Source organism: Cupressus sempervirens, chromosome 11 (genome assembly GCF_028749045.1).
Source record: "Cupressus sempervirens isolate cs-2001-9-10 chromosome 11, ASM2874904v1, whole genome shotgun sequence".
Lineage (NCBI taxonomy): Eukaryota > Viridiplantae > Streptophyta > Pinopsida > Cupressales > Cupressaceae > Cupressus > Cupressus sempervirens.
This window is the reverse complement of record NC_143128.1, coordinates 602,432,797-602,460,251: the sequence shown is the minus strand read 5'-3', so window position 1 is coordinate 602,460,251 and position 27,455 is coordinate 602,432,797. Positions and strand designations below refer to the sequence as shown.

Genomic DNA, 27,455 nt, shown 5'->3' with positions numbered 1-27,455 from the left:
TCAAAATGCGCTACTGTATTATACATCAGGAATACAATAACGTGCAACAACTCAAGTAATCCAATCTTATAAATAGAAAATTATAGTCAGATTGGAAATATAAATGAAACCTGTAAGTAGGCTAGGTTTGCGTCCAACCTTCAAACGCTTCTCCAAGGGTATGCGTCCTAGAAGAAGAAACCAACAACTGTTTCCAGTTCCCAGATTAATATTGGCTTGAATATTATAATCTTCATATCTTCACATGTGGCGCTTGTTGTCCCTTTACAACTTTTCCCAAAGTGATGTACGCTCTTTTAAGCAATGTGGGATAAAACACCTTTTTCGTCCTTTAGTCACTTAAGTGAAGTAGTGACTTTTTAAAATAAAGTGACAAATTAAATGACTTTAATAATCACTTAGTCAAGAAACCATATAATCATCAAGCATTAAAATAGCTGACCAAATGAGCTCAGATAATCACATGCAATAGCTCGTCGGAAAGCTCTCTGCGAGACGCTTCCAAACCAACACTGAGGTACCAAAAAATACTGCGCTCTGTTTACTTACTAAAAATAGTAAGTATCCGGACAACTTGCCAACTACTCCGATGGGTCTGAAACTGGAAATGCGTAGGCCAAACCTCGAACTGAAACTTGCAAAGAACCTTTCTGCCCCTGAAACCTAGGCGAAGCAAGCCAGTGCACAAAATTATAATGTCACAGAAAAATGGGACATTACAAAGCCTCCCCTCTCAAAGATTCCTTGCCCTCAAGCAATCTACTCATACCTGCAGAAACCAAATGCTAGGGTCCCATACTCACCTTGAGAAAGAGATTCTACTCCTTAGTCGATGTGACCTGACATGCATCATCCCAAATCCCGAATGGCTAAGCAGTACAATAGGAATTGATGTGCCAAATAACTGAATGCTAGGATCCCAAATCTCACCATCAAGGTACACCAACTGCCATGTTCTACTACTCTGAGTCGCAAAACCCTCAGTCAGCATAAGGGCCTCACTCCATGAGTGACTCTGCAAGTCTCGACTGTCAAGTGAAGATGGGAGCTCAACAATATACCAATATCTACCCCAAGATGATAAAAACCAAATTCTCCTCCTAGCTCCCCGATGAAAAGCAATACCTAAGGGTACTCCACCTGGATCCCAAGTGAGGACTCGTGCACTGTCTGAGATACCACTGACCAATTCCTGAAATATCTATACCACTATATCCCTGTACCACTTTTGTAATATCTGTTCCGATGTCAATGATAGATCTGGCCAATTCAACTCCACCGCCATATCACTCTAGTGAAAGAGTAGTCCTAATCTCTGGAACTCTGATATGTTAGAAAGTTGAAACACATAGATCATAATCATGTGTCTGTATAGAAACACAACATAATCCACCAGATGTAAGATACTAATAACACCTAGATCCCTGATCAACCAATACATCGTGTCAAACCTGTCGCCACCTGGATCCCAAAACAATCGAATCCCACATCCATGCGCCATATAGAGGTAAAAATACTTGGTAGCATCTACAACACAACATCTCTCTACAACTCCTGCTAAACTCCCATGGATGTGATAACTAACCAAACCATCATGCCAACTGACATCATAGTCATCCTGTAACCATGTACCCATAAGAGAACTCTGTGACGTAGAAGTAGCAAACCATGTTGGATACATATCAGCATGATGTATAATCAACAGCTTTCCCTGCAAGTAATCCCCCACAAACAGCTGAGTTGGACGCTTGCATCCGCTAATTCCACCTTCCGATGATGACGAATACCCATCCCACAAAGGATGATATAACTTTGGAACCAACCCACACCGATGCATCATCAAGTCCTCCGTGCGTGGGTCAAAAGAAAAATGATGAGCACTCCTCACTATGTATTCGCAGTAAAATGCTCCAACCTTTGTCAATGGCTCATCACTAAAAACACTTGAATCAAGCAGCTGATCCCTCTGACTCTAAAAATCAACAAGCTGACATCCAAAATCAGCTGCATGGAATGAAGTGATAGATTTTCTTCCTAGAGATTGAAACAAATCACCATGAGAGCTATACTCCCAACTCGATGACACTCTGCGAATGCCCTGTGTGGATGACGGAGTAACGTCGTGTACCACCACACAACTCTCAGGAGAATCCACCATTGTGACACAAGAGCTGCCAATAAAGTGTCTTGTATCAACTGTCATGACACCAACCTCAGGAGAACTCGATGCAACTAGTGGTTCTCTATTGTTCTCCACCAAGGTACTCGTCTCAGCTGAAATATCTATGATAGATGTAACCACATCCTTACTACAACCCATGGATATAAAATTCTTATCAACTACCTCTGTATGTAACTGTACTATATCTGTAGTTGACCGAGACTGTGCCAAACTCAACTCCTCTATAAGCTTCTCAATCTGTAATTGTGACTCTTGAAGGGCCAACTGGGCACTCTGCAAAGAGTCCATAGTCACCTCAAGCTCATGAGTGAGCTTATCAACCTTCTCCTCGTTTCCCTGCAATGCAACATAACAAATGTGATCCCACTTGAGAAAAAAATCTCTATCTACAAGTAGTTGTAGGTAATTTTGTTTCACCATTCCAATCGCTTCTCGGAGTGCATGTATCTCTGCAAGGGAAAAAACACTATCACCGTGCTCATCTGTCAAAGGAGTACTCTAACCATAGGTGGCCAACATTTGACGAGCAACATCAAAATGCTTAACAGTTGTGGCAACCATCCTATCATTAACCTTCAATTGTCTTGCTAAATGATGATCCCCTTGTGATGAAACAATTCCACACAAATCTTTCAATTTGTCATCCACATTGTGATATGAGGCTGAATCAATGTCACTCACCATATGATATGCAACATCGTGTATGCTATCATCTAGACACTCCTCAATATCTAGGATTTTGTTGCTATGCACCTCATAGGATGGCTCAATTGACGAAGTAGAAGCTGCTGATATAACAATATCTTCACACTCTTCCATTTCCAAGGTGGTTGCGTGTCCCTCCACAACATAATCTTGGGATTCATTGTCATCAAATGAATTTTCTGAGTCATTTTCTAAGCTCTGATTTTTGGTCTCCATAAGGTTAGCTGTATGATGGTCACTAACTGCTGGGAATTCATCATAGAGGCTTCTAGATGCTATAGGGACCTCTTGTTCCTCCTTCCTTTTAGTACTATTATCAAGTTGATTAGTGGATTCCTTATGTAAATTTCTGTACCTGTCCTCTGCAAGGAGATCTTGAGCCAAATCATAGCATTTATTTCTTATCATATCTGTCTTTTTTCGCAGCCCTAGCTGAAAGTCCACGTAATCAATGAAAGGAAAATCTTTTTGAAGCTTTGACAGGAATTTCTTATAATTATCTTATAGTCCCCTTACTTCAGTTTTAATATCGAGTTGGAAGTCCATTTGATTCAGCACCCCCATTGTTTTGGTTTTTGCCGCTATCGGAATGCCCTTTTGATACAACTGCTGCTTTGAAAGGTAATGCATTGCTGTAGATTAACACACACCATTGTAATGATCTCAGCTTGAATTCCGTGTTGCTGTAATAACTTCACAAATTTTGGCCCTGAATTGACCTCACCTAAACTGATCAGAAATCCCAGACTGGCGTAGATAGTTGTCATGAAACTATGAACCACATGAAACTTGTTACTATTATGCTACTGCAGAGAACATGAGTTTAATTGAAATGCACATCACTCCATATTTGTTGTATTCGATCCAGGAAGCAGTTATTGAATGCCTGTCTGATTAGATACTGCCTATGGACACGATCTACTGGCTGTGGCTTATATGGTTGAAACAATGTATATGCCTTGCTAAACACTGCGATTGGAATTCGAAGGTGAGCCAAGTTATTGGTCGAAGTCTCACACACCCTGCTAACGGTATTCCTAGCAAAATACGTCTGTGACTACAGGCCCGACTCCTTATGAGGTAACACAGCCAATATCCGACTGATATAACTTGTTCAAACCGACTGCGATATCATCTCATTCCACTATGGTGTGTGGCCGCTACGTACAACTTCCTCTCAACTCGTCACGTATTTAGCATTAAAGGAAACTACACCAGTTCTATCACAAGTTCTGAATTTATATTTGGTAGTCGTTATCAAAGAAGCCACGAATATCATGTTTCATTAGTGGAAACAAGTTCAGAATACCCACTACTGCTCAGACCTTCCTCTAACTTACAAATCAATGACTGTAACCAATAATAGTTTAGAAATTAAGAACATATGCTCAGTCTCAGACCATACATTATCACTTCCATGATTCCCATTGTTAGTACAGTCTCCACATCTTTTTTTTTCCTTGTTGTACATTGTAAACTTGGCCCCTTCTAGTTGTGAGTTGTCGAAGAAGAGTCTCTGGTCGAGCCTTTCCTAGAGTTGGTTCACCAGTCTTCTTATCAAGGAATTGAATATTGATAATATTTACTTCTATCCTAGAGACTTGTAACAACAAAATTCCACCATATAGGATCTCTATGCCTAAAACCTTTGCAAGAAGACCTCGTTCTGAGTGCTAGTTGTGGATAGATCTCAGCACTTTATCCAAATGCTGAAAGTTAACAATCTTTCCATAGTCCTCCTTAAATGCATCCTCCACGAACTTTGTTAGCAGAACATTTGCACCTTCACATATCAAAACTTTAAACTCTTGATTTGGTTCTACCTTTCCAGTATATAAGGTAAGAGATGTCAGATTCAGAATGCTAGAGGAGCACGTTTAATATTGGAGACGCCCAATGAAGCACTCTTCCAGCTCACTTCTGACTCATACTTGACCACTGTTTAAATGGAACTAAACCTGCAACAAACCCAACCTTGTCTTCTCTTTGTTGATATCCTGTTGTGAACCAGTGCCTGGCCACGAATGTATCAAAAGGTGACTGAAAACCACATTCAAACTACCTATTGGAATGGCAGTGATTGCGTCTTGGCATAACCTACGTTTATCACAAATCCCTCACGACCAACCTACACTTATTCACAGAACGCCCAAGTGCAGTATTTTATTGACGTTTTCAAGCCCACATTAATCACCTCTAAAACCTGACGACTATCTCCACTCGCCAAGAAATATCAATGCCTCCACTCAATGATATCTGGCTGCGTATAGGAAATCTGGATGCGTCCAACTTACCAGTTTGATCTGTAGACGTCTAGAGCAAAGGGATTTTCCAAAATGACGTCCATGAAGAATACAAATGCCAGTTACTCTTTTCAGATGTACTTTTTATTATTCCGCCCAATTTTTTAGTTCTCCAACTGACTGTGACCATGCCCGTGAAGGTTTGCTGCCATGGTGAGATTTAGCTTGCTGTTGGGTAACTGCACGAGAATATCCAACACCTGTCAACATTGCCAGAAATACTATTCCGACTTCCTGTAACCTTCTCCCCTCTAATAATGTGACGTCTACTAGGAAATGCTATTCGTCTATCAAAGTTCAAAGACCAGCAATGCTTAAATACGACCAACACTAAAGCTCATGCTAGTCGGTGTCTTCCAGACACTTTGCTGGTTAAGTTCACAGAGACGTAGATTGGAAAGAACCCAGCTATTGCTTCTCAAACCAATGGCAATATTCCTACTATCATATAAACTCAACTTCCTGAAGGGAATAAGATTGTGTTCAAAAACTCCAGATTGCAAAAACAATGAAACTTACTTCATGCCTGAACTGGAAAGCTTGCTATTTGCCGATTTTTTGCCCAAAAGCATACAACTGTAACTCTAAAAAGAAGCATGGGGTAATGTCCAGCTCTTTACTGTTTCAGACTTGAGGGTCTTCGTCCTCAAAGCCTCAGACCTGTCACATCAAAGCAACTAGAACCTTAGAATGTTTGATCTCATAAATTTCTTGTGTATTTCCACAGGATGGCAGGATTCTTGGCTCTGATACCACTGTAATATCGCTTTCCAGATATTTTACTAAAAATTGAGATATAGACTTGCAAATTTAAAACCAAACAATAAACTGACACTTGATATAAATTTCATAACTTAAAACAATTTGTAACCCGCAGATTTGCATTCAAAGAAACTTAGAAAAACTTGTTTTATTTCTCCAATAATTAGAAGTACATATTAAAACTAGGAGTTAACTCAAATAACTCAAAATGCGCTACTGTATTATACATCAGCAATACAATAATGTGCAACAACTCAAGTAATCCAATCTTATAAACAAAAAATGACAGTCAGATTGGAAATATAAATGAAACCTGTAAGAAGGCTAGGTTTGTGTCCAACCTTCAAACGCTTCTCCAAGGGTTTGCGTCCTAGAAGAAGAAACCAACAATTGTTTCCAGTTCCCAGATTAATATTTGCGTGAATATTATAATCTTCATATCTTCACGTGTGGAGCTTGTTGTCCCGTTATAACTTTTCCCAAAGTGATACACGCTCTTTTAAGCAATGTGGGATAAAGCAGCTTTTTCGTCCTTTATCTTAAGTGAACATAGTGACTTTTTAAAATAAAGTGACAAATTAAATGACTTTAATAATCACTTAGTCAGGAAACCATATAATCACCAGGAATTAAAATAGCTGACCAAATGAACTCAGATAATCACATGCAATAGCTCATTGGAAAGCTCTCGGCGAGATGCTACCAAACCAACACTGAGGTACCGAAAAATACTGCGCTCTGTTTACTTACTAAAAATAGTAAGTATCCGGACAACTTGCTAACTACTCCGATGGGTCTGAAACTAGAAATGCCTAGGCCAAACCTTGAACTGAAACGTGCAAAGAACCTTTCCGCCCCTGAAACTTAGGCGAAGCAAGCCACCGCACATAATTATAATGTCCCAGAAAAGGGGGACATTATAGAAATCATCAATGCTTATCATGTCTTCCCAAGGAAGAGATAGGGAACAAGATGTTGCTGTCGAAAGCACTGGGGCCATTTTAGAACAAGAAATGGGGACAAAAGTTCTTGCCATAGAGGAAAAATTTCCTACTATAGAAGTAGAGGTTCTTGAGACGATGATAAAAAGTCTCGTTGTCGAGGAAGAGATCAATGGAAGGGTAGTACAAAGGCAAGAGAAGTTGTCAATCTATGATCAACATGCTACCATTCTAGATTGGTTAAGGCAAAGGATGCAAAAAAATAAGGAGAAAGAAATCAGCATGACATTTGAGCTGTAGGAAATTCTGAACCTAGTCAACACGACAAAGGAGAATAACAAAGCCAAGAACTTTGCAAAGGTCATTAGAGGGGATTTTGGATCCAGGACTTTACAACTTGCAATGTTTGTGATTGATAAAACAAAGGATCAAATTACTGTACATAAATATAAAGTGACAAAGTTGCATTTGGGACATGTCTCTTGGGAGAAGGATAGTGAAGAAATTGAGGATTCTGCAGAAGTGATGGAGTAAAAGATGAGGAAACTAGAAGGTAAAAAGTGAGAAGAAAGATTATTGTAAATACCTAAAGAGTTTATCTCATCTAGTGAGGGAATAAAAGCAATCCTTTGTTCCTCCTATAGTTCTTCTGGCTGAGTCAATATAGGGTACTGAAAGAATTAGCCAAATTTGTCAAAATATAGAAGCTTAGGTAGAAGACATCTAAAGAGAGGCATACAAATTTGTTGAAGACTTTTTGTGCAAATTCACGAAGGGGAATTGGCTATTCTCTTTAGAATAGAGTTGTTATATTAGTCATGGGATGATGAACATATATATCGGGATGAAGTAATCTCACACCTACAAGTTTTAGTAGAGGCTCCCTGACAGATCTTAGCTGATGGTGGAGTGGTTAGAGGAGAAGTGTATGACTTTGCCCATTGGCATAGCACAATATCATGGAAAAGGAAATCTTTAAACATTTCAATTTGGAGTCCACTCATTTGATGAAGGTTGTCAATAATTGCTGTTAATTTCTAGGATCACTGCAAATGTAATGACAATTGCCATTGTATTGATTGAGTTCCAAATGCAAATGAAGGCTTATAAATATGAGAGGAGGAGACATGTCTCTGCGGTTAAACATCACTAGTTAACATTAATATAATAGTAATATAAATAACCATATATGTAACTCATCTTAAGCATATATGTAATATTAATATGTTAACCATATATGTAATATATTATTATATAATAATATATAATGTATAATAGATAATATATTATATATAATATATTATATTACATATATAATATTTATTATATATTTAAGATATTTATTTTAAAGATGATTTACTATCAACAAGGTATCTCATGTAAAAATCAATCCAACAAAAGCTACAACCTTAATAGTTGCAACATCGCTATCGTTGAGATTAGCTGAGGATGAAAAAATTGTGGACAACCTAAGAAGTAAACTGGAGTTCTTTTGTTTAAATTTCTTTATGAAGAACGACTTTGAGATCTTTTCCATTTTTTCAAATGTCATGCACACAACCCAAGACTCAATACTAGATTAGAGGGCAGTTTGAAAAAACTTGAGCGAGAGATGACAATCCTAAAATTCAAGTGGGAATCAATGCCAAGTGTTAGTGTAGATGGGTTGGAGACCATGTTGACTGAATTCCATGAATTCAAAGGAGTATTTAATGCATAGTGGGTATTGATGTCAGCCCACTCCCTTGCTGAATGGACATGCATGGTGGGCATTTATTACCCACTAAGAAGGTAGTCTTCTTTCTAATTTGTCCAAGTGGTCTTGTGAATCAGTTTTAGATTATCTCATCTTGCGCTAAGCCTAATTAGGGCTAAGGTGGCACAATCTGGGCCACTCATTGTAATTAGGGACTTGTGTAAAGGCCGCATGTCTCATTTGTAAAGGACAAAATTTGGAGATTGTTGCTATGAGCTACTAAAATAATAAAGTTTTCATTGAAGTTTGAAGATCTCTTGATCTGTCTTAGTGCTTGCATGTTCTCTATGTTTCCTCATTTACTTTAGATTTGCTTTCAAGTACTTAGATGAATTTGAATAATAATAATATTGTCGTGAATTCAATTCTCTCATACCTTTTGTTCTTTAAGTGATTCTCAAACACAATGTAAGGTTAGACCTGAGCTTCTTATGTGGAGACTTTACTTCGATCTTGGATGCATATTGTTTTTTATGATGGTATTCATCGAGATATTAAAATATTTTGCACATCCCCTGATAATTGACCTTTGTTGAATTTGGAAAAGTAAAGTCTAGCAGACTTCATTTTAGAAGTGTTTATCATTCAAATTCTTAGGAGTAGAATAGAATCCCTAAACCCTATTTTCTTTGCTTTCTGCATATTCGTGAAAACCAAAAAAGTACTTGATTGCAATAGCTTTTGAAATCTCGCACATCCAATATCATCAGAAGTCAACTTGAGCAACATAAACGTAAGACCCCTCGTGATAAACAACATATCACATTAACCATTGAGCTATCCTTAGTCAATAATTGACATAAGAGGAACCTTGGAATCAATTGTATGATCTTCAACAATCTTATCATACACATGATTTTGATCAAGAGAGGATAATATATCTCAATATTTTGTTCTATTGTTGTTAGGCCATACAACACGCATCAATAGGACCCAAGCAAATATACCAAAATATGTGCATGCACATAAAATAAAATATGCATTACTTTTAAATTCTCATCAAATCTCTCTATGTATAAAGTGATGCTTTTGATAAAAAAATATGAATATTAAATGTCAAATTGTAATTGTAATTTTCATTGTGTAATAAAAATTTCAGGCTTGAGTATTTTCATTTTTTGCAAATTATCAAGTATGATATGTGAGGTATTTTATTTCTAATATTATCAGCTATTATGGATTTATTAGTATCGCTCTTCTTTTTATACTTGTAACTTTTATTTTTGAACATACCCAAGGAAAAAAACCTGCCATACCCACTTACCTAAGAACCAGAACTTGAATTGGCAACTTAGATGACATCTTGATCTTTGAGATGTTCAATGACTTGATTTTTTCAGTGAATCTTGAGTTAGCTCCTTTATTGGTGAAGCACATTCTTCTTAATTCATTCAACAAAATGCAATTTATTTAGTTTTATGAGAGGCATCCTATATAGCAGTTTTCTCATATCAATGTTGTATATTCTGACTGAGCATTAGCTGCTTCTATAATGATATCAATTTCTTGGTTTATGCTTTTTGATTTGCTGATTTTAAGGTTCTGTTTGGTTTCCTTAGACAATGTCTCAGAAATCCTTATCCATACAATCCCTCGTCCACAAGCTTTGAGGGTATCCATTCTTTAGGCCTAGTAATGTCATGTTGCAAGGATTTGAACGTGGGTCTCTTTGTGTTTCTCATATGAGTTAATTCAATATCACCATTGCATAACTTTTTGCACAAAATATTTGAGTCTTTGACACCATAGTCACCTGTAGAAGACATAAAGACGATTGACAGTAAGGAAATATGTTAGCAATGATGCTGAAGAAAAAAAGACTAAAATATGAACCTTATAGCAACAAAATAACCATGAATTGATTGACTTCAAAAACTATTTATTGCAGAAAGGCTTTTCTGTTCAGGGTCTGTACCATTCTGGAAAAAAATTATTAACCCTCATCTTGGATCTTTTACAGTCTATAAGAGATTTTCATGAAATGTTTATGAACACCCTTAGGTCCCTAATATGATATAGGTGATCTCGTCTATACCTCAATTCGTAAGATAACCTGGCCTTAAGCTTTTCTAGTCAAAAAGCTTGATCAACAAACCGCTAGTCTGGTCTTTGAAGAACTAGTGAGATCATGCTTAACTTTCATGATTCAACATGGAGCTAATGTAAGAAAAATTATACATGGTATTATCAGGTTTCAAATTCATTGACAGAGTAAACAACATTAGCATAAACATTATCATCTTCTTTAATGAATTGCAATATGGCATCATGGAAATCAGGTTCTAAGAATGGGATAGTTCATCCTCACAACATGCGTCTGCGGGGAGTCTGTAAACAATACCAGCCAGTTTGTTATCCTACAGTCATGAATTTCCAAATACTTTCTTCTCCAGTTCCTTGAGAAAGTTTTTTTTTTTTTTCATGGTTTCATTTAATGACTGAACTCCACCTTCTAATTTTTGACTACTTATGCTAATTCAGTCTATCACAATATCTTGTAAGTGCCACATGAACACTTTCTGCTTAAGGGCCTCAATGCAATTTTCAGTTTCACATTTTATCCCCCTTGTCATGTTCTAATTCTTGAGAGCTACCAGAACTAATAAAATATTTGTAAATTTTTTATTGCTCCCAGAACTTAATTGCAAGTTGTGTTAGTTCTTAAGCTTTGTGTCTACATATGGCATTATTTTCCACATAAGCATTTAGAAAGGATTTTGTTGGGCCATCACCAGACAATATTAATTTTGTTCACAAGCTTGGATTATTATTTATAAAGGAGGCTCTCATCCATTAAATACTTTATTATTGTTATTGAAACTGGAAAGTATAACCCTAAAGGATTAGGGCTACAATGAGAAGGATGTGAACCCCATGCAAGATAAGAACTGATTTTGTGGATGCAAGTTTAAGATGCTAGGTGGATATTTTGCAACCGATAGTTTTGGGTAAAATTCAGTTGCAAAATAGGTAGACCCGCCACAGTGTGTGAGACACAATCTCTCCAACCTTAAAGGGAAGGGTTCCTCTTCTCAACGTTCCTTGAATCAACTCAAGGTAAGTAAGGAGTTGAGATATTTGAAAGGGTCTTATCAATATTCTTTCGTCTTAACTTTTAGAAAAAAATCCACTTACCCGCAAAACGAGTAATGGGCAAGATGAAACCTTGAACTACACTCCTATCTAGAGTTGTAAACTGTAGTATTGATAAACTAACACTAACTCAAAGGCTAGCTGAAAGCGTACCAGTTTGGCTCTAAGTCCAGTCTTAATCTACGCTATAGGAATAACCTTTACTATTGGGGCACAAAGACTTCCAGAAGTAAAGAATTCAAACTATTTTGTGAATTAAGAAAGAGATACAAGCTACAGTCAAAGCTCCTAGTCTATGTTTCTCCACAACCGCTCTCAGTCAAAGCTTTGGCCGATTGCTTCCTAACTGTTTATACTCAATTATCAAGAATGCAAAAACACATGAATCAAAGATAACAAATGCAAATCATAGTCAAAGCTTCCAACTTGCACAAGTAACAATTGCACTCAATCAAAGTTCAACTTCAATTGTTTCTTTGTATTCACTTTTCTTTCAAAATAACACTACACAATCAAAGATATGCTCGCACAATTTCTCTAGAGCTCTTTTGCATAAGAAATAAAGATGATTTTACAATGAGGGGGCACTCCTTTATATAGGTAAAGGAGTTGAGAAAAAGATGGAGGAAAAAGTGGGGGCAACTCAACCAACTTCGACCCAGTCTTATTAACAAGAGAAATTATTGGATTACACGTCATAAGGACATGTAAATCGTATTACATGTAATTACATATTTTCATGTCATACATCCTCTTCAATCTACAAACATGAAATAGAGAGGAAAGAAGATGGAAAAGCAAAGAAACAATCCTAAGGATTTTTTTAAAGTGCCTTGAACTTGATAATAACATCACGCACTGTAGGAAAATCTAAAATCTCCATCGTCTTTGATATAGCTTCTATTTTCACACCATCGGCATATGCTGATTTCACAACTTTGCAATTTGCCACAAGAGAATCCTATAAGTGCTTTGCTAAGGATTTGTACAAAGCAAACTTATTCATTGTATGAGAACCAAAATCTTCAAAATTTAAATGAGCATTAACTCTGACTGTATATTTTGAAGTCTATTCTGCAGTTGCGACCAAATTATCATGCTCATCAAGAACTTGACATTCCATTTGTCCCATGCTACACATGATCCCGGATTCTATTGCTTGACAATCTGCTAAGATTGACTGCAACCTTGTTACAAGTTTTCTTAGTGTTTCTTCTTTATAACCCATGAGTTCATGACATTTGTAGAACATTTCACAAGACAAAACAATACCACATATGACCATGGCATCCAAATCAGATTTGGCAATCTCATCCCAATCACTCAAAATTTCTTTTAGTGTATTAGCTTCCTAACTTAAAGATGCAATCAAGTCGTGCAACATTTCTTCAATCTCTTTGATACGTTCAAGAATTCTGATCGCATTTGTGATGGCTTGAACTCCTTTAGAGACAATTTCTCCAAACCAAGTTTTTGCTCCTTCGATGATCCGCTTCTCTTGAGGTGTCCAAGATGTAATAACTGTATGTTGCGAAGACTACTATTGAATAACCTCATTTAGGAGAGCAACTTCTTGCTTGAGTTGGTTTTTTTTCTCTCACAACTCATGTTTACTCTTCGATACATTAGCAAGTGCATCATGAGCATCTTGTAGACAAATCAATTGTGATTCCTCACTAAGTTCAATTTTGGTGAACTTGTAATCCAAACAGTTAAGTTCTTCAACTAGTTTGTCCACTAGTGGTTTAGCAACCTCCACAAACTTAGTTTTATCAGAATCAAGTATGATCCTTGAAACAATCTTATCTTTCAAAGATTTAGACTTGGTTTTCTTAATAGGAAGATTATCTAGGGGTAGCACAACCTTCCTTCTCTTTATAGTAATTTTGCCCAACCAAGCAGGAAACTAAAACCCTTATTTGTTGATTCAAGAGTAGAAACAACCATCGACATTGATCCTGATTGTATTTCTGTAGTGATTGCGTAGGGTTTGATTTGTACTGTTGTACCAAGAGGTGCCTGTTGAGAAGACTTTGTCATGAATGCTTCAAAACCAGCTATTGAAGTATCAAGTTGGGAAACTTGACCTTCAGTTAATGTTGGAAAATCTTCAAACATATTCCCAAAGTTCTCGCATTGCTGAGCTGTGAGAATAGGAGCTGTTGAGAAGATAGGAAGCTCTAATATATTCACCTCTGAGGCCTGAATAATAGATGTGAAAACAGTGGAGAATAAATCCACATCATCATCTATAACACCAAGAAAAGGTGTTTCTTGAATGGATGGACCTTGCTGATTTACTGGTCGTGGAGGAGTTATGATCATAACCTCTCCTTCCTCTTCATCAGATTCTTCTTCAGATGCAATTTCCTCTTTAGCTCCTTCCTCATCAGACTCTTGAGCTTGCGCAGGTGTTTGTGAGGGTTCATGAGATGACTAAGACCCCTTTCCACCTTGTAACTTGAACTTGAGAGATTGTGTTGCAGCTGAAGAAGATGCACCATTTTTGCTTCAAATTTCCAGCTGAGATTTCCTTCTAGGCAGTCCAAAACTTCCACAATCTAACCCAAGTTTGGGATTCACTCTCTTGAGACCTTTGATCTTCAATCATTTGTTTGTATTCACCAGGATGGACTGAAATCTATTGAAAATGGATATACCTTCTTTCTGCTGCCACTATATAGGAAACATACATTTCTTATCAAAACCAACACGATGGTATTCTAGATCAAGAATATTACCAACATGCTCAATCTGAAAATTAGATGGAATTTCAAGCATGTTAAGACCAATGATTTGCTGTAGGGTGAGCTTGCAGTAATCCATTCTCATGATATCTAGCTCTATGCGTAGGTTAATCCATATGTCCTCTATGCGATGGACATGGGTGAATGCTCTCTTAATCATTGAATGCATCCCTTGATAATCAAAATCAAACCTAGCTTTGAACCTTTTAATGCGATAAACTGAAGTTTTGCCTCCATATTCTTTTCTTTGTAAACTGAATTGATCATACACTGACCAATTACCAAGGGTTTGGCAGTAGTGATATTAAAACCTAGCCTATGTAGAGAATTCAGATAAGACTATACCTCCATGAGTTGTCTGGCTAATTCCATCAGCATGATCTTATCTGTAGCATATCTTGGCAGAGTATATGGCTCTCCTTTGAAATAACCAACTCTCAAATAAGTGAAAGTTAGAAACTGTAGTAAGATAGCACCAAATTGGTTAGCCTTGTTCCAAGCTTCATTTGACATTCGCTTGATTACTAGCTGTTTGTCAAATAAATAGCGGAAATATCAAAAAAAATGCATCTTGGACTCGTGTAATGATATTTGCTACGTGACAAGGTGATTTGATCATAGTAGTCCCAAATAGGAACTTGTAACCAATCCCCTTTGGTGGAGAGACTTGAGAAAGATCCCACGGATTCAACTATGTAAATTGGGTAGGAATTCATGTAGAATGGCTCTGAGGTTCCTACATTAAGAAATTGCTCACAAATAGCAATACTAATAAGTTCTCCCAAGAAGATAGGTTCTTCATTATCAAAGACCTGGAGAGTGAATTTATACATCCAAGGCTCAAAGTCACTGGAATCTTTGAGACCGCATATATTGCTGAGAAGAGTTATCAAGTCTTTGCATTCTGAATTGAAGTTTGACCTGTGAATGGTTTTAGGCCATCTTGAAAAATTGCTTCTTCTGACCTTTAACCAATATGCACTTACATATTTCTGATTATCCACCCTCTTTTCATTCCACAACTTTGAAGAAATATCCTTAGACAAGTCCACACACTCTGCATTTTTAGGAACTCTAAAGATTTGTTCAATAACCTCTGGATCAAGGCTAATGATGACCTTTCCTTCTGTATTCTTTATTGTCTTGGTTTTTGCACTGAAATTTTGTGCACAACCCGAAACGAATTCCGGTTCCAAGGCAATCATAGGGAAAGTAGATACCAAATGAATATTACTCTTCTTGATGCACTTCATTTCATGAGTTGAAGGAGATTCAACCCTTTGTAAGAAATTAGCTGTGTCAACATGCCCAATTTCTGTGTCAGAAACATTATCAAGAGGTGACGAAACTTGAGATGCAGTTGCATGAGCTAACTCTTTATCGAATTGGTACTTCATCTTTCTTTTAGACTTTGTGGATGAGGGCATTTCTTGTAATAACGTTGTTCGGTTATGCTTTTAGCAATACCACTTATTCAAACATTTGAAATTTCAACAGACAAACACTTGGTAGACAACCCAATTATCACTGAATATATGGTATTTAAAATTTCAAAACACGGTATCAGGAAAATGCAACAATTTTTCACAAATTCAGTTAATCTTTGTAATAGCCTATTTGGTTATAGATTAGACAAACACCATTTTTCTTCACATTTAATAGGCTTCATTATTATCACTGCAAATATGATATTTTGAATTTCGAACACCAAACTAGAGAATGAAATTAAGTGCCCACAATATTCAAATTAATTTGATTCTAGAATTGTGCATAGATTGATGCCAAATACTGATATCCAATTCTGCCCTATGAATATTGCAAAATAATTAACTCTGGAATGACAAATGATTCACACCAAACTACTAAGTTTATTCATTAACAACTTTGCTTCAAACGATATACAACAAACTAATTTATTAAATAACAAAAAATATGGAGATGCAATTTCATCTCCACTATTGAATTATAGGCTGCTGTTGTTCCTTCCAAAAGTAAACACTACTCTGCTTGAATTGACAAGCCCTTACACATCTGAACACGTGCAAAGACTAAATGTAGACCCCAAAATGAAATCACAGGCCCCAAGATGTGATAGGACTTAAGGAAGCAAATGCAGGCCTCAAAATCTCAAACGCAAGCCTAACAAGTAAATGCAGGCCTCATGAAATTAATCACAGGCCCTCCAAAGTCATTCATAGGCCATTGAAAGTTTATTGTAGGCTTGCTGAAACTCCAAATGCTGCCCTATATTTTCAAGCATGCCTTTCCCAATGAAATGAGCTTTCATTAATAAGGTTGGCCAAAGTTTCCTTAAAACTCCACTTCAGAAATTGTGGAAGTTTCCCAAAAGAACTCAACATTAGAAATTTTCCAACTTGCTTTTTAAGAAATATGTTTTAAAGTCATTGTTATAATAATATAAACATTATTATAATAATGCAACTTAATGATTAATAAATAAATAAGAGCTCATGCAATTTATGACTTTATTAATTGTAGGTGACGAGCAATTGCTGAAGCCACCTACTACATTGCAAAAAATAGCAAGTGCCGAAAATAAACTTACTAAAAATAGTAAATCCACAACTGAGACCCCCAAAACACCCTGTCAGCTCACGAGGGTCGCTATGATGAGCTAATTCCATCAATTGAGTAGACCTGCCAAAATTGGGGACATTACAACTTTAGCTTTATGAATTGCTGAAATAAATATCAATCACTAGTATATAAATCTGCCATGTGAATTTGCACATTTAAATCTGAAAAAACAAATGGCTCACATCAAATTCTGAATTTATTCATTAACTTAGTATGCTTTAGACAATTTTCGCTTGCAATCACATAACAACTTTATCACCAGTAAAACCACAAATGTCTAGCCTTGAGAAATCCAAATAAAAAATTACCAGAAATTAGAGATATAAATTACCAAACTCTCCAAGATAGAATTGCCCTCTCAGCCACAGTCAATACAGTAAGAGAAGACATTGAATTATTCCAACCAACAATCGCTCCTAGCCACAGAGAATACAGTAGAGAAGATTCAACCAATATCCCAAAATATAATTAAATCACTATACTTCATTAGTGATTTAAAACAATTCTCAGAAACTAATTCACAATACCTCAACTGTGAATTAAAAACCACTTTTCAGCATCAAAACCCTTATACCTCAGCAAGGATATCAAAATTCAAAACCTCAGAAAAAGCCAGAAAGGCAATAAAAGTAAATAAATATGCAAGCGTGCTTTTCTCAACAAATGGGCTTGTATTTATAACCTCCAGATTTCCTTTTGTTGCCAGAATGTAACTTCACTCAAGAAGCTTCACCACACAACATTAATTAAAAGCGTCCATTAGATTCTCTCACTTGACTTGACTGAACTAATTAATAAATGACACTTTCCACTGATAACTCAATCTTCAACTTAAGTGAAATTATAAAGTGAAATTATAACTTTATAATAAGCCATTTAATTACTTAATAATAATTTTGGCCACTAAGAATATAAAAACTCCCAAAATACTCATCATTTTAATATGCCATCTAAAATAGGAGTCATACCTATTATTTCTCCATGTGACCAAATGAACTTTCCAAAAATAGAAAGGGTCCATCTCGATCAACACCAACTTACTACAAATAGTAAGTACACAAAACTAAACTCAAATAAAGTCCAATCTAAGCCAAACAAAGACCAACCTATAGCTTATTGAATTGTGGAGAAGATAAGACCCTCCCAAGTCAAACCACTACCTCAGAAGACCCTCTATCCATAATAATTAGCCTACGAGGATCACATTAATAGGCTAATCCATGAAAATTTGATGCTGGTAGAAAATGGAGACATTACATTTTTTGTGCTGCAACATGAAAATCCCAAAATGTGAACACATTATCAGAGGGTATTGATTCCATAAAAACGTTGATTCTTGATCAGCAACAAAGGTTTGGAGCATGGATTAAATACTTCAAAGATCTAGTGTAATGATCTTGAAAGGATATGACACACATATGCAAGGTTGATATACAACTTGGGAGGATGGAAACATGTGTAAAGGATGAGTCCTCATGTAAAGGATTGAGGAGTGAATGTTGGACACACGGGAATGTGTGCAAATGATGATTTTTGACTTTTTAAAAGAGTGACCTTTAGTCAAAAACAGGTTCTCAAGATACAATTACATGTAAAGTGATTTAAATGTAAATGTGACATGCGATTGGGTTCGGAGGATGGAAATGTGTGTAAGTGGGAATGAAGAATGAGATAACATGTAAATACGGATGGAGGGTAAGATTACATATAATCGCATGTGAAGAATGAAATGCAACGTGCCATGGCATTTAATGACAGATATGGAATGAAATGATGCACTTGCATGAAGAGGTGGAGGGTGGAGTGAAGTGAAACGGGCTCAAGTTCTTGGTAAAGAACTTAAAATTTTTTCCAAATGAAGAAAAACGAGAAAGCAAGCAAACAAACAACAAAATCAAGCACAAAAGAAACACGTACCTTTGGTTTTAGACTCAAACATGCCAAAAGGCAAGTTACTTGAAACTACAAATTCAAATTTGGAGTTTTGGGAAAATCCAAAAGCATGAAATGAGAGTTTTTATCATATTTAAAGGCAAAATGCACTTTTCATGGCATATTTATGGACAAGTGTACAACATCAAGCTAAAATATGCAATAGAATAACAAGATAAGCACAAATTAATGAGCAAGATTGAAAATGTCCACTTGAAGATTAAGGAGCCAAATGTGGAGAACTTATAGATTTGAAGACCAATTCTCCACCAAAATTCGAATCATACTCTTTCAAACTTGCAATGATGAATGATTAATGAGCACTCAATGAGGCATTTTTAGATAAGAATGCCAAAAATGTGCCCTACAATCCCTCATAACACCAACGTTTTTGCAAAATACAAGTTCCTGGGACGTTTTTCAACAAAAACATGTTTCGAATTTGCCCCAAAATGAAATGTTTTTGCAAATGGAGGGCATAAAATGTGTTTTTCAATAGCAAGATTACGCATAGAAATGCCAAAATTCCTCTCATTTTGCCCAAATTGTGATCTAAAAACCTCCAAATTTGGATTTTTTTACCAAAACATGGATCCAAAATGCTATGAGAAACAATGTTTTTGCAAGGAGATTCAACGGTTTAAGCGTGAAAAAGCATGGAAATGCCAAAACGCCCCTTATGGAAGTGATTTCATGCCATGGGAGGAACAAATCTGAACAATCTTGGCAAAAACGTGTTCTTCAAGGGCACATGCATGGACATTTTTGCTCTTGGAAGCAAAAACGTGGACTCAAGATGCAAATGCATGGATTGGAAGTCCAAACACATTCTTGAAGAGGCATTACATGTTTTAAAATAAATGTCTTTGCCTTTTTTATGCCAAACACATTCTTGAAGAGAGATTGCATATTTTAAAATGTCTTCTGGTAAAAAACACACTCTTGGAGTGCTATTGCACATTTTAAAAACATGCAATTGATTTCTCCATGTAAAATGGATTCTAAGAGTGCCATTACACATTTTAAAACATGCAATATGCTCTCAAGGTGCAAAACGCACTCTTAGTGAAGCATTGCATAGTTTAAAAATGTGAAGTTAATAAATCATTTAGTGCAAAACACACTCTAGTTTGCACATTTTAAGAACTTGAATATGCATTGCTCACTCTATAAAGGCTCATTGCACATTTTAAGTTAAAGACATTTGGATGCATTTAGTTCAAAAACACATTCTCTAGAAGCCTTTGCATATTTTACACGCAAATGGGTCAAAAGACATGTTTGCACAACTTAAATGACCAATTAAACACATGTATAATTGATTTTTGAAGAAACATTACTTAATTGGGTCATAAATAATATTGACACTATATAGTTTAATATGTAATGTGCAAATATCATTCAAAAAGTAATATTTATTGAGATGTTTTGAATTAAAACTCAAAAATTAAATCAAACTATATAGTTAATACAGTAACTTAAGTGAAAAATTAAAAAATAACTCAACATGAAAATATAACATAAAGTGCACTATAGTCATTTAAGTGATAAAGTAACTTAAAAACATAACATAAAGTCAATTTATGTTATATTTTCCAAAAGTGAATGCCAAGTTTAAAATATAACATGATATTTTAAATTGTGCAGTTGCACCTAGAGAGTCCACCTTTTGGGCACTAAAATGATCATATCTTTTGATTGCCAACTCCGATTAAGCCCTACAATAGATCGAACTGAAGGGAAAACTGAAAGCAATGATTTGAGCAAAACCAAAAGACCAAAAGCTAACAAACCCACACTCAAAAACAAAGAAAAAGACAGTAAAGTCTTCAAAAATTAAACATAGACTTAACAAACAGAAAAACTAAAAAGACTTGATGAAAGCCTTCAGTAAAAGTATCCATTAAGAAAATTGAACTTGATTGATTGATCAATACTGACCAATTAAATAATGAACTAAAATTAGAGAAAAACGAAACTAAGTTGAAAAAGTTTTACACTGTTACCTACATTTTGTGGTGACAAAACGCTAAACAACACAAGATACAACAGTGTGCATGTTAAAGCCATAAGTCCAAGAGTTGTGCTATCAATGATGCATGCCAAAGTGGCACTGTCAAGAAACATTTTAATCCAAGTATACAAATTTAGTGAACTGTTTAAAGAAAATCCCAAAATCAATCTTTTTTCAATCATTTTTGAATGGCTGCTACGATTTTAGAGATACATAGGTCTTTTTTTTCTATTGCATCAAGAAAACGATTCTCTCTCTCTCTCTCTCTCTCTATATATATATATATATATATATATATATATATTGTGTACAAATTCACATTCTTGTGTTTGCAATTAAAATGAGATAATTTAATGTTTGAGTGCAATTTATGGTGTAGATTAGTACTGGTGATGTTATGGGAGATATACATGGGGCAAGTCTAACCTCACATTTCCTAAAGCAATCAAAATTGGATCACAATAGAGTTGAAGTTTATGCTCTTGGTGGTCATAGAATGAAAGCAGCAGGAGCTGTTTTGATTGGTTGGTGGCCTATTCTTGTTGCTCAATATTTATGTTTTTTAGATTCCTATGTTCTTCAGACTGGAAAATTGAAAATGGATCATAACATCAATTGCTAGAAGTAGTATTCATTTAGAATTCTTAGATAGAAGTTAATTTTTTTTTCTATAAACCAGTGAAGTTGATGCAGTCTAAAAAACGTAACAATTATCTTTTTTGTTTGTTCTTGCACCTTATGATATTCATGCAGGAGATAATAGTGGGTTAAGCTGCATTGGATTTATAGAAGCATTACCATTAGTTTTCCCTTCACTTTATCTACAGACTGCGGTTTGGAGCTTCCTTCGAAAAAATCCACCTGATATTGTGGTAATGTACTTCACACTTCTTTAAACCTGTCTTTATTTCTCATTGATTGTTAGATAATTTAGTGAATTTGAGAGAATTCTTGACGATTTTGTTCTTTCTAGAGCTCTAGCAACCTTTATTTCCACAGAGATGCATATATTTCTTGACCTGATAAATAATATACTTCTTCTAATAGTTATTTTAGTAATGCATTCCTACTTTGGTGTTTGTAACATTGATGTTTCTTTATATTTTATTTGGATTCGAACAACTAAATTGTAAATGTGCAGGTCTTAATGGATTATCCAGCGATAAATATACCATTTGGGAAATATGTCAAGCAACATTTTGGTGAGTTATTGGGTTTCTTTTTCTATATTGAATTTGTCATTTCCATTGTCATATTGACTGTGAATATTTTTAGAGGAGTGATCTCTGAATTGTAATGGTGATGGAACCATTTTTTAGTCTGCAATATTTGTTGTTCTTAAGTAGAGTTTAACTCTTTATATTCCTCATTACAAAGTGACAAATAGAGTTATAAATAACCTCGAAACCTAGGCTAAAACTGGATTATTTTTTTCAGGATCTAAGCTAATATACTATATCCCCCCAAATGAATGGCACTGGAACACAGCTCGAACTAACACCATTGTCTGGATGAGCGACCTTATTCTATCTAACTATCCACGCGAGGTATGTTCTATATAAAATATAGACATCTCAAATTGATAATTTAACTCTTCAACATTTATGATTTAGCTAGAAGGATAATGCTTATCCAGAATGTCTAGCTATACTTAATAATGATTTGAAATAAATTTTTGTTAACATCTGCAAATATTTGGCATTTTCTAAAATTTCTTTTATCATACTTGCAAATAAGTGATTAAAGAACTGATTTATATATTATTATGAGTAGACTAAGAATCTCATTAGGCATATCTCACATTTCCATGATCAAATTATAAATTGAAAGTTTAGTTCACTGATACATAATTGCTCTGCATTGCTGGAAGAAGTATGACTAGAGACCTAAATAAATAAATGTAGTACATCACAATGCTTGTGGATGACCACATTTGGTGTAAAGGAAAGGTGAATGTGTACAATATCCCAATGAAGTGCCAAAAGTGACAAGGAACATAGTGTATGTCAAAGGCTAGACTATTATCATTATAGAAATTTGTTGTTATTATGTTGCTAGCAAGTAAAAGGCATGTAGTACTAGAAATGTTTGTAAGCATTCAGTTTCAAATTATGTCACTTACTAAATAGCATGGCAATCAAAGAGAAATACTATACGCACACTAATATGGAATGCTTGATGCACTCACTCATTTCATGGGTATGTGTTAAAGTATGATAGCTATGTCAGATACATGAATGACATTCATATGCATACATATATATCAGTATATTCCGTGTATACTGACACACATATATACATATATATACATAGATAGAAAAACTGTTCATCATGCACATACCAGATCATAATTGGAAGTCCAAATATATTGTCAAATCTGTTTGTACAGATTAACTATGAGTATTTCATGTTCCATCTTTATTGATTGCAGATCATTTTGAATGAGATTAAGTCTGATTAATCTCTCCATGTTTGGTGGCCACACACACACACATGCACATATAATTTGGTTAAGATTGAAGTCTTAGCTAATCCCGATTAATTATCGCGTCTCTCCTTTGCAATGAACAGATGCATATTAGAGGACATGTCCATTCCGAATAATATATATACTTGAAATGATCTTCCTAGACAAACATCAAAATTCATAAATGTTCATTTAGAACAGATCGAGAGTTCTCAGACTTGGAAATATTCAGTATTTATAAATATTGAACTTGCATTACATTGACATTTGATATAAGATCAAGATCCATATTTCTGATATAAATCTGCATATAAAAAATTAGAAATTAGTAATCATTCAATTGTGAAACATAAAATATATCCATTACACTAAATCTGATAGAAATTTATTCTGCATTTACACGATTGTAGAGCCGTGGAACATCTGAATAAATTTGAGAAATCAGATTACACTCTCTTGATATTGCAGTCACATCTCATTCTTCATAATGTCAAATGTGATTGGATTTGAGGATAGTTTTGAAGGTGCAAACAACTTCATATCATGGAAGTTAAGAATTATGATGATACTAAAAGAGAATAAGTTAGATTCATTTGTGAAAGAATAAAAGACACAACCTGAGAATGACCTGGAGAAAACTCAATGGATTGAGAACAATGAAAAAATCATGAAACTTATCTTAGACGTAGTTAGGGTTCATATGGTACCTATATTGGCAAAATAGGTACTCTGTTGCGACAATGATGTACCGGCACCGCCTAGCCTTGCTGACCTTCAGGGGTCCAATGAAATCCAATCCCCACCGCTCAAAGAGTTCCTGCGCGTGGGAGGGGTTCAGTGGCATGAAGTCTCTCTTCAGCGGCTTCCCGGCCTGTTGGCAAGTGTTACACCCGACGACCCATTCCCGCACATCGTTGTACATTGTCGGCCACCGTAGTCCTGCGAGCAATATCTTTCGCGCAATGGTGTCAGGTCCCATGTGTCCTCTTGCGGGACTCTCATGTGCTTCTTTTAACACCCGCAGTATTTCTTCTTCTAACACACACCGTCGAAGAATATGATCCGACCCCATTTTGTAGAGCAATCTATTGATCAACTGGAAGGTACGGCTCCTGATTATCAACTTGCGCCTTTCATTTGGTGGCATGCCATTGGGGAATTGTCCTGTTGACTGGTACTCTCCAATACTCTTGTACCATTCCGGGAATACTGCAATTTGGAACAGCTATGCATCAGGAAAGTCGTCATTCACACCCTCTCCCGGTTCCCCTGTTTTGATCCACGAGAGGTGGTTGGCGCTAACGTGTTTTTTCCCCGGCCGGACAATGATTTTGAAGGTAAACTCCTGCAACAGAAGTAGCCATCTGCTGATCCTTCCTTGAATGACAGGTTTATTGGTCATGTATAACAGGGCCTGATGATCCACATAGAAGACAAAGGGTGTGGCCAGCAAGTAATGACGAAATTTTTGCACGGCGTAGACCATTCCCAATGCTTCCTATTTGGTCATGCTGTAATTCTGCTCCACTTTTGATAACAATCGGCTGGCAGAATATATCGGGTGATCTAACCCATGGCTACCTATTTGCGCTAGGGTTGCTCCAATTGCATAATTTGAGGCATCAACATGCACATGAAACTCCTTATTCCAGTCTGGATATGCCAAGATGGGTGCCGTAGCCAGTCGTACTTTCAGCCCTTCAAATGCCTCATCTTGCTCTTTGTCCCATCTGAATGATTCTCCTTTGCAGGTTAACCTGTCTAGCAAGTATGACACCTTGGCAAAGTTTTTGAGAAATCTTCTGTAATAGCCTATATGTCCGAGGAAAGACTTTACCTCCGTCACATTAGTAGATGGCTGCATTTCCAGGATGACTCTCACTTTGTCTGGGTCAGTCTTCAATCCTTCCTTACAGAAGATGTGTCTAAGCAATCTTCCCTGTGGAACCATGAATTTGCACTTCTTGGGGTTCAACGCTAACCGCGCCTTGCGACATCTCTCCATACATTCACCGAGTGCTGCCAGGTGTTTGTCCTCCGCGCTAAATACCGACCAATCGTTGAGGAATGCTTTGAAGTTTCCCATGTTCATCTTATCAAAGATGTGCAATATAATTCACTGGAAGGTGGCCGGCGTGTTGCACAAGCCGAATGGCATCCGGTTGTATGCATAGACCCCATCTTCAACGACAAACGTTGTCTTCAATATGTCCTCCTCCGCTATAGAAATTTGATTGTATCTGGAGAACCTATCCATAAAGGAGTAAATTTCATGTCTGTCGACCTCCTCCAGGATGTTGTCCATAAATGGAATCGGGAAGGGATCCTTGATCGTGATTGCATTAAGGCATAAAAAATCCACGCATATTCAGATCTAGGTGGTGTCTTTCTTGAATGAGATTACTATAGGTGACACCCATTCACTTGTCTGCACCTTGAAAATAATTTCGGCCTTCAACATCCTGTTGATTTCCTCTGTGCCCTGTGCTGCGTAGTTCTTGTTCATCCTGTAGGGTCGCTTTCGTATCGGTACTGCTCCTTCGATCAGTGGAATGTGGTGCACACACAACTCTGGCGGTACACCCTTCAGGTCCTTGTATGTCCATGCAAATACATCTTTGTATTCCAGGAATATCTTGAATGTTGCCGCTTTGAGTACCAGATCCCAATTATCTCCCACCAAAATGTTCTTCGGTGCTGCTTCATCCCCCAAATTCATTGCTTGTAGTGTAGTTTCATTATACTTGATTGTCTCCCCCCCACTGAATGCATGGGCGGATGTAGCATCCAACGGTGCATCCCCCTCATTTACCTCAGTGAACTCCTTTGGAAATTCATCTCCCCTCGGACCTTCCTCAATTGTTAGTATATTGTAGCTCTGGAATAGTTCGTAGTCCTCTATTTGCCAGTGGTAAAGACCGTTGACCAAATCCAAATTGTCATCTGTTGATCCTCCCTCCAACTGTAGGACTTCCTCCTGATCCGGTTCCATACGTTGCTTCCCTTCCTCTTCCTCTTCGGAATCTAATGAGAAGGCTTCTTCCCCGACCATTTGGGTGTGCAAATCGATGACAAATCGCCGGCCTTTGCTTTCGAGTGACAAGGTGTTCTTCTTCCAGTTGTGTCTGACTCTGGCTTGAATAAGCCATCTGCGGTCAAGGATGGCGTCGTATCCTTTTCTTTTTAATAGGATCACGACAAAGTCCAATAGGAATGGTTGTGTACCAATCATTACCGGCTGTGCCATCAGTACGCCCAGAGGTTTAATGTCGTGCTGATCCGCTGTGAGCATCTGAAATGTAGGGGGCCACAACGTTGGCTGTCCCAGCTTTTTCCAGGTCTCCTTCGGTAAGACATTTATGCTGGACCTTCCGTCAACAATTGTGTCTGTGAGAACATGTCCGAGGATCCCCATCTCGACGACCACTGGATACCGTCCGGATGTGAGGGCTAGCAACATTTCGTCTTCTCTGCCTGCAGCAATTCCTTCCCTCTACCTTGTTCTCTGGGTATCCTTGGAGCTGGCGCAATATTTGTGAGGGCGGATCGAAGTTGGGGCATCATAAGAAGCAAATCATTTATCTTGATAGGTATCTTCATTTGTAAAATTTGCCGTACAATGTTTTGTTTTGCGAAGTTCCTTGCTGAAGTGTTGGTGGTGTTTGTAGTCGGCAGATTTTGTATTCCGTAGCCGACTAGGTTATGCCGTCGGAGATTTTGTATTTGGTAGTCAACGGGTAGGTTAGAATTGATTTGTAGCCGACGGACCCCTTCTGGAAGGTTCGGTGGAAAGTATTTATAACCCGTCTGGGTACATTGTAAATCATCTTATCTGATGCTTTGTATGTAACGTGTTGGCATATGCCAATAAAGGAGTATTGTTGCTGTTCGTGTTCATTATCTGTATGCATTAATCATTGAATCATTTAATCTATGCGGTAAAGTGTCCCTCGAC

At 36.7% G+C, this 27,455-nt stretch overlaps 1 protein-coding gene across 1 annotated transcript in view; it reads left to right on the top strand.

Annotated features, from left to right (window-relative positions):
- Positions 1-27,455, top strand: part of LOC149531119 (uncharacterized) — a 255,267-nt gene that overhangs the window by 20,197 nt on the left and 207,615 nt on the right. The window contains exons 2-5 of the mRNA XM_089808559.1: positions 21,413-21,557; positions 21,787-21,905; positions 22,175-22,235; positions 22,471-22,580. Coding sequence (XP_089664685.1) covers positions 21,413-21,557; positions 21,787-21,905; positions 22,175-22,235; positions 22,471-22,580 — 435 coding nt within the window. The remainder of the gene's footprint in view (positions 1-21,412; positions 21,558-21,786; positions 21,906-22,174; positions 22,236-22,470; positions 22,581-27,455) is intronic.